Here is a 14875-nt window from a genome sequence, read left to right as displayed (position 1 = left end):
TCCAAGAAATACGCATCAGATTAAGAAAATTAAAGTAGATAGTTTTGATATCTTTGTAAATACTATCAAATGACACCATAGTTGACTACCGTAACGCTATCTCAGTTATTCTGAAAGGTGGTTATTCTAAAATCTTTAATGAGAAACTGTAATGTTTTAAGCAAAACACTTGATTCTCCAGAACATAATTCATTACTTTGCCCATATTTTTGGTGTAATTTCTGTTACCGATGTAGGTGAAATTTACTTCAATTGGACTACGTGGACGTAGTATCTATTAGTTTGTTGCCTTTTGTTTGCTGATTCAATGTGAGTCCCCTTGCCTCTCACTAAGGAGGTGCTTGTTTCAGGTAAGTCCCCTTGAGTCTCGTCATCGAGGTGTTTGTTTTAGTTGAGCCTCTTGCATCCTACCATTCGGGTGTTTGTTTTGGGGTTGTCTCTTTGCCTCTCACACATCTTCATTGTTTACTGAACAAACGAACAAACGTTCGAAATGGTCCCCCTTTTCTGCAATAGACTACACATTGCAAGCAGGGGTAGGCGCGAGTCGAGCTTAAACTCGACTCGAGTTGAATTCGAGTCGAGTCAAAGGTAATTTTCTCGACTTGTTTTGAGCTCGAGTTTCGAGTCGAGTCGAGTTTGATAAATGGCTCGCACATTCAGCTCTTTTTAACTCGTTTTTAAATTATGGTCTGTTTAGACTGGAAAGCGAAAGCCATGAGAAATGTAAGCAGTAATGTCGAATACTTTCAATATTTCTCACGACAGAGGTACATCTGGTGGGGGTACGTTTAGTATATGTCATCTCGTCTCGAAAACGAGACAACAATAGATTTTTATAACGAGACAGTTTCAAATTTCGTGAGCACCAATATAAGTATATACTGTAGTTCTTACCGTCTAGGCTTAGACCTGCACGGTCGACTTTTTGAGCCCCAGAAGAAGCCCAATCCGTGCAGTGATGTCAATAGGCTCGGCTGGTTCAACTGAGCGAACAGCTCAAGCCGGCTTGGTTGGGACGAGCCAGCGACTCGGCACAATTGAACCGATGGCTCGAGCCGGTTCCATTCGGATCAGCCACCAACTCGACTCATGTGAGCCATCGGCTCGAGCCAGCTCCATTAAAAGCAGCCCATCGACTCGGTTCGACTCATCTTAACTGAGCCTATGGCTGAGCCGGCTCGCTTCGGTGAGCTGTTGGCTCACTTTTCTGTTTGGCTTGATAGTGAATAAGCTGTGAGCCGACCGCTTGAGCCGATGACAACCCTAAACCCGGACCAAGCAGTTTTGAACATGTTTGACCGACGCCCTATAACTTTTATCAATTTTTGGCTTGCTCCTCCGGAACTCAAACCCAGAACCTCATGACCGGTGTCCTTGCCTCCTAAAGACTTGTCGACTACGCAGATAGACAGTCAACTAGTTTTTAGTATTCAGATACAAACCGCGTAATAATAATAATAATAATAATAATAATAATAATAATAATAATAATAATAATAATAATAATAATAATAAGTTGTAGTAGTGGTAGTATATTACTAGTAATATCATTGATAATTATATTATCTACGTAGGATATTTGAAAAGAGTATTTGGAACTACACACAGGAATTAGCTCGAATTGGCTCGACTCGACTCGAAACTTAACCCGAATTCGAGTAGAATTTCGAGTAGAGTTGGAGGAAGTTTTTCGAGTCGAGTCGAGTCGAGTTTCAAAGAAAACTTGCTCGAACTCGCTCGTGCCCATCCCTAATTGCAAGTGTTACACCTACAGGAAATCTAACCATGGACTGCTACGCGTGATAGCAGTTCTTGCTTCGTAGACGGTAGTTTGAATAATGCAAAATATATCGCAAAAAATAGTCACAATTTCGAACATTTTCTTATCACTTGTCAGCGGTGTTTACTCATTTTGATTGTTGTCTATTAGAGCGCTATCTATTAGACAGCGCCAAGAAAGACAATGTTACATAACGTACTCACAAAGTACGTTCACATGTCATTCAGGGTTATGTCGTTGTTTGTATTGGTGAGAATAACATGTAGTTTCAAGGATTAGTTTCTTGATGAAATTCTATTGAGTGGAGTACGATTGTGGATTTCACTTTTAATGAGATGTTAACTGAAAGAAAAGAATATGGGCAACAAGACAATAGTCCGTATCGTATGATGAAGTTGGACGTTGCTATGTAGTTAGAGTCTGTGATCAATAATGATGAAAATAGTTGTTCATTAGTTACAGAAAAATTCTTATTATGGATCAATTGAAGATATCAGTAACATTAGGTGACGAAGTTAAGGAATACTTTGAGTCAAATAGACAGTAGAAGAAGCACGTTTAAGGTATGCTAACCTGTTCCCTGATAGGAATGTTCCTTCTGCAACGACTTTTCGCAGTATTATTCAATTATTTATTGAAACTGGAAGTATTCAACCCAGACAACGAGTCCGATCACGGCCTGTGACGAACGAAAATGCCGCAGTGAATGTTTTAGCTGCAGTTGCTGCAAATCCTCACATCAGTTCTCGGCAAATCGCACGAAGTTCTGGAATGTCGCAAAGAAGTGTTCTGCACATACTGCATGAACACAGATTCCATCCATATCACGTTTCGTTGCATCAGGAACTACATGGGGACGACTTTCAACACCGCTTGAACTTTTGCAATTGGATACAACAGCAATTAGCAGTTAATGATGATTTTATTTCACAGATACTTTTCTCTGATGAGGCAATTTTCACGAATACTGGTCAAGTGAATCGGCATAATATGCATTATTGGTCAGTAGATAATCCACATTGGTTAAGGCAAGCCGAGCGTCAACGTACATGGAGTGTGAACGTTTGGTGCGGTGTTTTAGGTACTCGAATAATTGGCCCATACTTCATAGACGGGAATTTGAATGGTCAAATGTATGCCGATTTTTTAGATAATATTTTACAACACTACTGGAAGATGTCCCACTTCAAACAAGAATGAATATTTGGTTTCAACAAGACGGATGTCCAGCGCATTATTCACGGATATCTCGTGAGGTTTTGAATAGAAAATATCCTGATCGATGGGTTGGACGAGGTGGTTCTCAAAATTGGCCTGCACGATCCCCTGATTTAACTTCTTCCGACTTTTTCCTGTGGGGAACGCTAAAAGCAAAATGTTACACGGAAGAACCAACAACCCCAGAAAATATGTCGCAGCGCATAATCAATGCATGTGCAAACATTAGCGAAGAGACACTTAGAGCAGTAGAATTGTTCTTCAGAAACAGAGTTGTAATGTGTATTGCAGAAAACGGACACCATTTTGAACATTTGCTTCGGTAAAATATGGAGCTTCCGATGGTGAGAGGCAAGGGGACTCACCTTAAACAAGCACCCCGATGGTGAGATTCAAGAGGACTCACCTAAAACAAGCACCCGTATTTTTTCACGGAGAAACAGAATATGGAATAAAAAATGGGGGTTCCTATTTAAGATTTCAAAGTTGCCTCCCCTCCCGCCCCCGGGGGGTGGGGGCAGGGGGTCGAGTGTGGTATCATTGGATGTCCCCCTTCGAGACGAACAACTTTTATTACAACTTTTTCAAAATCCGATTTGTTGTTTTCCAGATATTCAAAAAACAGTTTTAAATGCCTCATTTTTCAAATGTTTGTGAGCCATTTTGATTTTTGTCGATTACAGCGCCATCTATCACGCAACGAAAAAAATGTTCAATACAAAAGTTACGTATTTTTTCACGGGGAATCAGAATATGGAATAAAAAATGGGGGTTCCTATTTAAGATTTCAAAGTTGCCTCCCCTCCCGCCCCCGGGGGGTGGGGGCAGGGGGTCGAGTGTGGTATCATTGGATGTCCCCCTTCGAGACGAACAACTTTTATTACAACTTTTTCAAAATTCGATTTTTAGTTTTCCAGATATTCAAAAAAACAGTTTTAAATGCCTCATTTTTCAAATGTTTGTGAGCCATTTTGATTTTTGTCGATTACAGCGCCATCTATCACGCAACGAAAAAAATGTTCAATACAAAAGTTACGTATTTTCTAACGGGGAATCAGAATATGGAATAAAAAATGGGGGTTCCTATTTAAGATTTTAAAGTTGCCCCCCTCCCGCCCCCGGGGGGTGGGGGCAGGGGGTCGAGTGTGGTATCATTGGATGACCCCCTTCGAGACGAACAACTTTTATTACAACTTTTTCAAAATCCGATTTGTAGTTTTCCAGATATTCAAAAAAACAGTTTTAAATGCCTCATTTTTCAAATGTTTGTGAGCCATTTTGATTTTTGTCGATTACAGCGCCATCTATCACGCAACGAAAAAAATGTTCAATACAAAAGTTACGTATTTTTTCACGGGGAATTAGAATATGGAATAAAAAATGGGGGTTCCTATTTAAGATTTCAAAGTTGCCTCCCCTCCCGCCCCCGGGGGGTGGGGGCAGGGGGTCGAGTGTGGTATCATTGGATGTCCCCCTTCGAGACGAACAACTTTTATTACAACTTTTTCAAAATCCGATTTGTAGTTTTCCAGATATTCAAAAAAACAGTTTTAAATGCCTCACCCGGTATATATATATATATATATATATATATATATATATATATATATATATATATATATTGCGCCCCTGGAGTTCGCGCACTCCCCGCGCCGCGGAGGTTGCGGGGATACAATTTACGCCTATGGTTCTTGCGCTATCTTGTCGGGTGTGGGAGCAAGAAAAGTGCTTAGTATTTGAATTCGACATGATGTTGCATACGTGTTAGGAGTAGAGAATGTCCAATCGTAAAATGTTGCATTCTCATTCGTCTCTTAAATAAAGAGACAGAAATATTAAGTTTGAGAGGTTTCCTGAAATCGTCAGTGATAAGGCTATATCTTATAATATGTACAGGAGTAAATACCCAAGAGGGCGGCTGACCACCGTGAATCTACTTTCTTATGGTTCACCAGAAAAATGACAAGATGGTTACCTTTAAATTTAAGCTCTTGCCAACTTCCTTAAATCTTTTTTGTTCTTATTATTGACTTTACAAGCTGCATCTGGAGCTTTGTTAAAGAAATAAATAAGTATATATATATATATATATATATATATATATATATATATATATAACTTCTACTGTTTCAAAAAAGTAAGTAAAAGTAATTAATAGGCTTCGGATAGTTATGCACTAAAAATCTCAAAATATGCATGCAAGTATGTCCTTAAAATCTCTATAATATGCATCCAAACATGCACTTAAATTTTTCTAAGTATGTCCATCGAAACAACAAGCGTAACACTAAAATGTAAGACATAAAACAGAAATGACTTTGAATAACGTGTTTTAAGAACATTGATTTATTATTCTTAATAAAAAGAACACACTTAAAGTTTCATGTTTACCCTACCTGATTGTACGTACGAACAATTATTTCACTAGCAGATTTTCATTTTACAGCTAGTTTTTATAGTTTTCTGTTAACACTTACTACAATGGGCAGCATAACCATGGGACGTAAAACTCAAAGATTTCATTTCATTTTTTACTACAATGGTTTCACTTGCAGTTTTTCCGGGAAGGAAGAGTAAATAGGGAGGGTCACTACTTACTGTTGCATTTGATAAGAATATACTGCTTCAAATGTTCTTAGAAGTAAACCCACGTCTATTATCTTCAATATTTATATATTCCGAAAACACACTTTCCACATTGCAAGAAACAATAGCTGCATGTTGAAATTTTGAAACATGGACATACATATTTGTTCGGGAATATTATCCACATTTACCCTACCGCCGTGAATTGAATTAATTTGCTGTAGAAAGTTGTAGCTGGAGTTTATTGAAAACAATCGAACTTGTCGGATACCTCTGTTCTCCCAACCCTTGTTAAAATTTGTTTCACTCTCTTCACCTCTGCGAAACTCTCCTTCAAAGACAATCCCCTTTTTTGAAGCTGTTTAGTTGTCCATGAAAGGGACATGAAATTCAAGTGAATAAAAACAAGTCTTTCTCTAATACCGTTAGCACTAGTAAGAGCTATTTGCGCTTCTTTGATGCAAATTACGCCGTTTACATCAAATTCTTTGACAACATTACTTATTACTTCAATGTTATCTGCGTAGTAAGCAGGACCGTAACATGGGTTGTAAGTACCCGGGCGAGAATTCCTAGGCGCCCCCTGAAAAACAACCAGAGTTTATTCTGTACTTCTAGATTTAAATATGGAATGTACCCTTGTAAGATCATAATGTAAGATAAAAGAAATTAGTATTATGTCAATTGTTTAAAAGTGAATGGCTTTTGTAATTAAAACATAAAGTTGATGAAAACAGGTTTTGAATTATTGAAATCGAGTGCTATTATTGTTTATTTTGAACTTGATACACATCAACATAGTAATAGCATAGAATATATAAATAACGATACAAATATTAAATTCCAAGATAAAAAAAAAAACTCTTATCACAGAGGGCTGGAGAGGGTTCCAGTTAAATAATGCTAGATTATGTTTTACTTTAAAGGTAATTCTCAAATTAAATACTCTATCGGGAGTCCCTGAAGGATCTAATCTAGGATCCCTGTTGTTTCTTCTTGCTATTAATGATATTTCTCTGTGTATTAAAACTTCTCAACTTCTTCATTTTGCCGACAATCTCAAATTATACTCCAAAGCAGGCCCGTATCCACGGGGGGGCAAGAGGGGGCCGGGCCCCCCCTAAAGTTTGGCTGGCCCTCATAAAATTTCAAGGTAAGCTTGCAAATGAACTACAATATGGTGATGAAGTATAATATGATTGGGTCGGGCCCCCCCTAACTTCTACCGGGCCCCCTCTAAATGTTTGGGCTGGCTACGGGCCTGCTCCAAAGTAAGTTCAATTGATGACTGCATCAACTTCAACAGGATCTACAGAGTGTTCAAATATGATATGATAAGAATAAATTAGTCCTGAATATGTCCAAATGTAAATCTGTATCTTTCACGAGGAAAGAAAATCCAATTAACTTTACCTAGTTCTATATAATAAGTAGCACTTCCTTGTCTACCCAAAAAACTATCAAAGATCTAGAAGTTATATTTGATAGCAAACTAATCTTTGTTCAACACGTTGACGCAATAACGAGTAGTGCATATAGAAAACTAGGTTTTATTTATAGGATAGGGCAGAATTTCTACAAATAATCGACATTTATAAGGTTACATTTTTCGTATGTGAGGTCAAAACTAAAATACTGTTGTACTGTTTAGACACCAAATGTTACTAAATACTCTGATGCAATAGAAAATATACAGTTTAATTTTTTTTTAATATTTGCATACAAGAAAACCTGTTTCTACTCAAAGTATGTCTCCTATGAAGACTTAGTAACGAAATTTAGTTTTCAAATATCAAGGAAAAAAACGAGTTTTTGATTTGTTGCTCTTACTTAAATTATAAAACGGTAAAATTGACTGTCCAGGATTAGTTTGAGAAGTATTATTACGTGTTCCAATAGGTAAAACTAGAACAGCAAAAACTGGGGCATTCTATTGTAGAAAAGCAAAAACAAACACATTACATAAGTCTCCTCTGTGATGAATGTGTGCTTCATATAACGAAATGATTAGATTTCATGTAGTAGATGTATTTAGTATGTTCGAAAACAAATTCAAAACAATTGTCAGGCAATAACTTCTGCATAATTAAATTAATAGTGTATGTTAGATAATTATGTACTGGACACTATAACTGGGCATCAAGCCTGTTGTGTTGTCGTTCCGAAATAAATACATAAAAAGTTTTACTCAGCCGTGGCCTGATCTTATTAAAATATCTGAATTAACATTATTAAAAAAAAAATTCATTTACCAACATAATCTGAATTCCTTGAATTTTGTTGATTTGTCGTCCCGATGCCCCCTCTGGTCGCGGCGCCCGGGGCGGGCGATCACCCCTTTCGCCCCGCACACGCGGCGGTCCTCATGGTAAGTTACCGAATCAAGCACTGTACCCCATCGCATTACAACAGTTGGGGGTAGTAGAATATTTCCAGCAACTTCGTTAAACAGCTTGACGACTGAGAACTTTCACAATTTTTTTTTTTTTTTTTTTGACAGAAGTCACATTACTTTTGGATAAAGTGTACAAACCACTTCAGCTACAAGATGAAACCCGTGCACTACACATGCTACATGGATTATTTTTGGGTATAAAACCTGAAGACATGTTAGTCTTTTTTATGTAAGAAGCCGCATCTGTATATATCCTTCCACTAACATTCGATCATAGGCAATATCCAAAGGCCAGAAAAGACTCAGAGAGTCATTAAAAAGACTGCAATATTTGAATAGTTAACACTTTCCAGCACACACAATGCAAGTAAATACGAATTCCCCCTCTCTTCTTTAACACCGAGTACATCAAACACAAAATTTGCCAAGCACATTTCCTGAGAATCAGTGGTTTCATCCAAAGAAATTCAGATACTGTTGTTCGTTGCTTTGATTCCTAACTCACTCAAAGTTTCACTGTATAACATCGGAATGTAATTTTTCTTAGTTTAGATTCATCTGGTAATGGCTGTTTAGTATATTTTCCTAAAAATTCTGCAAATTCCTCATTTTTGAGTTTTGCTAATGCAATATTTGTTGACACATAGCCCAACACAAATCTCCTCCTGATTTGTTAATTGATACTTTGATTAAAGTTTGCTCTTAATTTTCAGTTACTTGTTTTTATACATGCTCTGAAGTTATTATAGATATTGAGTTATTTGGAACCTCTTTCACGCAGTAATTGTAACTTCACAAAACTTACAAAATAGCATTAATCCATCTGTAATAAAGTCTACGCGTTTAGTTTAATGTAGTGAACGACTACCTTTTTTTCCTTCGGCATGTCGAACTGCAATCTGACAGAGATAGTACAACTAGCTTAATTACCCCTTCAAAACTGCTGGAGTGATCTCATCAATAGATAAAGATGACCCTGGTTTAAACTGCATTTCATTGCAATGAATTTGGTCAATCACATTTCGCAGTAGGTGCAAATCACTGAACCGGATAGAAAAACTGTGCAAAAATAGAATTTCCTTCCCAGTAGGGGCGCTCTGATGACAGAAATAAGCGACGAATGAATCACATTTCCATGTTGGCTTACAAATTGTGGTCTTCTTTGAAGCAGAAACCATCATAGAACTATGCGTTAAGAAAACAGATGCAGGAAAATATGCAATATCTGCTTAAAATATGATAAATATGCATTTGCATATGTAACATGCAAAATGCGTAACTATCCGAAGCCTAGTAATTAATAAAGATTTACGAGAAGTTTTCCTGCTATTTAATTTCTAAAAATTGTTACAGGATCTATGTCCCGGACGTTACAATGGACCAGAAATAGCAGCGGAAAGCCTTGCAAAGTATTACACTGAAGATGTCCGAGAAAAAGTTAAAATAATTGATATTGCAGCGGGCACTGGACGAGTTGGATTGGAATTATATCAGCGTGGTTTCAGGTAAAATTGAGTTAGTGTATGACTATGTGTTTAGCTACAATGTATATACTTGCAAAGAATCAGATATTATTTTGCTCTTCAGAGATCAATAAATCATAAGCATATATTCACAATATATTTGCTCGTTTTACAACCCATAATTACATTACAGAAATGCGATTCCACTCAGAATCGAATTCGAGATTAAAAACCCCAAAGGCAAACGTCCTAATCATCCTGTTTGTTATACATAGATCAAATTGGGATAAATATTTTGTTATGGAAAAATCTGCCAGGGGTAATTTACTTTTGGGGTTCAGTTTCCTTTCTGTGAAGTTTTACGAAAATATAACTTTGTTCGTTTTTTATACAAGAGAATGTTTTATTAATAGCTGCAGCACTACATGATATGGTTTAAGGAATTTGAGCGTTAAAATTTAGTGTGACGCTATATACCTTTTATTGGATTTATTTTTTGCTATAAGCTAATAATATCTAGAATTACCCCAAAGAAATAGCGAAAACTTTTTACTGTACGGAGCTGTACAGTATAGAGGGTTATTGTTAGTGTACAGTAAACAAAAATGAAATTAGATTACGAATCATTTTAAGCTGTAAAGCAGACACCGAACCAATGCCACTTCCGTTACTGTAATGTCACGTTCTTTCAAATCTTTCTTTCTAACAGTTTCTAATGTTTTCACTATTTTACCTTAAATTGTTTATAATTTTTAATCTGTATTTTAAAGTATTTTTCTGATATTACATTAATAACTTTAGAATACAATCTATGTTGAACATATCAAAAATAGAACCTTCTAAAAATTCCAATTAACTGGAAAGGTAACAGTTCTTTTAGATTATGTTACATCAGAACTAATACACCTTCCTGGTTTGAATTCGGTATCTTGTAGCTTAGTAGTAGGTGCTATTAGTGCCGGGTTCGATTCCGATTGGTGCTGTAGCAGACTGGTTTGGTGATTATTGCAGATGAAAAAAAAAACTTTAACCAATTTAATCATGATATCCCCTCTGAATATTCAATGTGTTGTATGATTTTTTTTTTAAAGTTTTAGTATTCTGTTAATGTTTTGTTTTTAATATTTACTTTTTGCTTTTGTCAATAGTCGATTGTTATTCCATGCAAGTCAAGTTTTAGCACACCACTCAACATAATTGTTGAAAAATCATAATTCTTTCTCTAATTTCCTTCTTATTATCCTCCATAAGATTTGCACTAGGCGTCTTGATCTCACCAAACTTGGATAGAAGTTCGACGGCGCCACCAAAAATAATTGTTGAAAAATGACAAATCTTTCACGATTTGCGTAGGCAATAAATACAGCTCCGGATATATGCTATAAAATCCATAGTGCTAAAACGCAAATTAATCTTGCGAGTTGGTCATTAAAAGACACGAGAGCTATCTAACCAGCCAGAGCAGGCAGAAGCTGGAGGGCACGCACTGTAGCATGAGGATGTGTCCGAAGGAAGTAGGCGCGTCGGCTACGGTGGATGTGCGCGTAAGCAAGGAAAGTGAAAGCACATGAGTTCTTGCAATGATACGAGTTCCTATAGCACTTGTAATAGTTTCACACTAGTAATTCTACACATGTGAACATAAAATACAGCTCTTCTATACTATGCAGAAATACTCCGCTAGCAGAAAATACCTATTATGTAATACAGTTATCTTTCATATCTACTCATTTATTTTTACAGTCGTAAAGCGCTTGTAATGATTGTACACTAGTAACCCTATATTTGTAAACATAAAATATAGCTGTATTACTTTGTTCCTTAATAAACATAGCTTTCCATGCAAATACTGAAATTTGCCTGTAAATTTTGCAAACTGTGATGTGGCTAAACTTGTCCAGCACCAGTTATCCAGATATTATTATGATTGTGTAATTGAAATTAAAATAATTATTAATATCCAGGGCGGAAAACTATAAGATACTTCTTTTTTACACATGAAATTTTGCTTCAAGATTGTCAATGTTAAATGTTAATGTCAAGAATGTGAATGTTAATGTCTTGATTTTAAATATTGGAGAAATTTTACTTATAATCGTACTATACTTTGAAGAATTAAAGTAGGTTATCTATTATTCAGCGGATTTTATTTTTAAAAGTAGCTATTGTTTATTATTTCAACGATTACATGATTTGTAAAGCTAACATGATGGTATCATACATTAGAACATTTCTTCCTCCTATTATCCGGTTGTTATATTTTAGGTTGAAATTTAAGGAAGCTATAGTTAACTATTTATAAAAAATATGTAAACCTCTCACACCACATTCTGATGTGCTGAAATAATAACTTGATACCAGATATTGGAAACTTGTAATACAAGAGATACGGACGGATAAGTAAATAATTATATTTGCCTAAACAGAATGGTGCGACGGTATTCTTTATTGAATTTATGGTCACGCTAATAGGCACATTCTGTGGCTCTACTTTGAACATGTTCTTGATGTTATTTGTGTGCTCCTCGTCGAGTATATTTTGGGATTGTTACTCTTTGGGAAATCGGATAGCGTTTGATGATATAACACCTGTAAGCACACTTCGTGGTAATATTTAATATAGTCGTCATTATATGATCTATAAGGTTTATGCGACATAAACCTACTACCGGAGTAATCACAAAGTTTCTGATATCTCGTATCAGCAGTCACCAAAGATACGTATAATGAATGTTATTTTCTTAGAATTTGGCTTCCCAGGTTATTTTGGCCAATTCATACCTTTAGCAATCTTATGATCTACGATGTCTACTTGAGAAGTGGAGTCCCTCTTTACTGATATATTGTACTTGCGTAACGTTAAGTCCGGTTACCTATATTGATGTCCTACAGCGCGATGGTTCACACGGATCCGACGTCACCGGCACCGTCTAACATCTACTATACGACTATCCTGGGAATGATTCATGCTAAAGGACACAGCGAAGTATAAGGTATGGTTAAATGCGCCATAGCCATAGTGGACGTAAATAGGAGTATTTAGTGCATGTATTTGCTATATGGAGATATCGTAAGCTAAAAGCCATTTGGATTAAAAATATTACACTCCGATATAGGAATCCTAAATAGCAACAAAGGAAACTAATGTGTTGTTCAACTAAGAGCCGTCTGACTGGACAACACTCTTATTTCATGAGATGTAACGCCTTGGAGTTTAATACGATGTCACAAAAATAAAGCAGCCAAACTCGTGAAACTAACGTGCTCAAAGTTCCAATAAACATTGGATGAAATACCATAGTTGTAACCAGTAAGCTATAAAGTTGTGTATAAATACTTCCTAATTTCCCTATTGAATTTCCCCACTTTGCAAGTCACAACCAGTCTCTGTATCACGCTGCACATTCACTGTATCTGTATCTGTATGAACTACACAATGAACTACATTGGATAACTTGTGACTTACTTTCAGAAATATGGATGCCTTAGAACCTTCTCAGGGAATGATGGCGCTGTTGGAAAAGAGAAATATTTATCAAAAAACTTGGTTGGATTCCATTGGTCTTCATCAAACTGCGATTCCAGATGGTAAGATTGCATTTCTAAGTTTACTAGATAAACAGACAGCCGTTTGCTTTAAAACATATAAGGAAGATCCACTACTATATTCTCGGGTAATCATGTAATTGTTCTGGAATTAAATTTATCATTAAATCTCTTCAATAACGCAACTTCCACTTTTGAGTTGTGGTGAATAACGTAAAGATAGTGAAGAATACCAAAGATGTTGAAATTGAGCCAGATAGTATCTACAAAACGCCAATATATGAACTAATAATAGTTTTCAAGACCTTTCGTATAGTGTAAAAATTTGGGTGTCTAGTAACTATGACTTCATGAACTTGTAATGGATTCAGTTTTTTCATCACATAGATCTTCGTAATTTGCCTAAATATGTTTAATTTCAATTTCATTAATATATTCCAAATCTAATTTCTCTGTTCAATTCTTTAAAAATATTCAATTTCTTCAATTAATAAAATTCACAAAAATGGCAAAAATGAATATGTGCTAACAAAGAGAAAAACAGTTGATTGTGAAAATATAAAATTTATGAAATATTCATGAATTGTTAAAACTATTAGAAGAATAATAACTCACCAAAAAACTCATAAACGGTTAGTTTTATTTAAGGTGTTATTACACATTTAATATACTCGTAGACCGAATCTCAGTATAAGCCAGACATCTGTAAGTTGGAACAGAAGGGCGCTAATCACAAAGGACTTATTGGTGTTGAGGGCCGTACAATACAATGTATAACATTTTCACAAGAATTGAATAGCCATATTGAATAGAGAATATGCCCATCGTATAGTAACACACAGGAACAGAAAAACTGCTATAACGGTAACCAAAATATTTACTTACTTAAGAAACGCAGAGAAATCTATTTACTTACTATTTTAGTGGGAAATTTGATCCTTCAAGTTTTGAACTAGTCTCTCAATGTTCGGTGGCACATTGCGTATTCTAACGCGAAGGATATTTTAAAGGTGAAATCAATTATCCAGGAAAAAAATTCAATTCAGGTCAAGAGATTACGTAAGAAATACATTTCCGATATCGGATTACGTAGGCCGGATGAAAGGGTTCGGTGGGCTCTTGCACATGCCTGGTATAAGCAAAATTATGAGACACGTTTAAAATGGCAATTTAATGGGACATATTTATAATGCATTTGTGGAACATGTTGAGCACATTTATTACCAACTATGTGTAACATATTGTCAAAGGATGGAAATTTTGCTCCGTGTTCAATGTTTGAAGATTACAACACTTAAGTGGGTACCACCTTGAAGATAACATTCCTTGGCACATATGGTGTTGCACAAAGTCATCAGTTTTGCTGATTAGCCAATTACAGAATGTGGTTCGTTGAATTTTATCTTGGTCGAATAATTTATGCACTACCTTTAGCTTGTATGAGTACAGCTGTAAGTCCATTTTAAGAATTTGCCACACGCTGGTGCCTGAAATATTCACTTGATGAAACAATTGCCAAGTTGATTTCTTTGGATTTTGGTCAATGGTATTGAATACGCGTTCAATATTTATTGCAATAAGCGTTGATCGAGATATCCCAGGGAATCGTTCTTTGGTCGCGTTTGTGATCTCACGAAAGTTTTGAAAAGCACACAAGTGTGACCTTTCGGGAGGATGCTACCCGTTTCTTAAAATGTTTGAAACGCCGTTGTGCTGTGATGATGGACCTCCCACTACTGAAGAACGCCTCCACGACGTACGAAATTCCAACGACAGTGCACACCACAATGATTCCCTGCAACAATGAAACATATACAAGTAACTCCCATACTTACACTTCCTCAAGCTATATGAAAAGACATGCATGACTTTTCTTGCTCGCAG

At 36.1% G+C, this 14875-nt stretch overlaps 1 protein-coding gene across 3 annotated transcripts in view; it reads left to right on the top strand.

The window, feature by feature from the left end:
• LOC145689975 (methyltransferase-like protein 27) overlaps positions 1–14875 on the top strand; it is a 110001-nt gene that overhangs the window by 69561 nt on the left and 25565 nt on the right. For all 3 annotated transcript variants that reach the window (XM_081764406.1, XM_081764415.1, XM_081764396.1), the window contains 2 exons: positions 9336–9487; positions 12918–13033. In XM_081764406.1, coding sequence (XP_081620532.1) covers positions 9336–9487; positions 12918–13033 — 268 coding nt within the window. The remainder of the gene's footprint in view (positions 1–9335; positions 9488–12917; positions 13034–14875) is intronic.

This window comes from Thermobia domestica, chromosome 1, assembly GCF_964235325.1.
Source record: "Thermobia domestica chromosome 1, izTheDome1.hap1.1, whole genome shotgun sequence".
In the NCBI taxonomy this organism is placed as follows: Eukaryota; Metazoa; Arthropoda; class Insecta; order Zygentoma; family Lepismatidae; genus Thermobia; species Thermobia domestica.
This window is presented reverse-complemented; position numbering and strand designations above follow the sequence as displayed.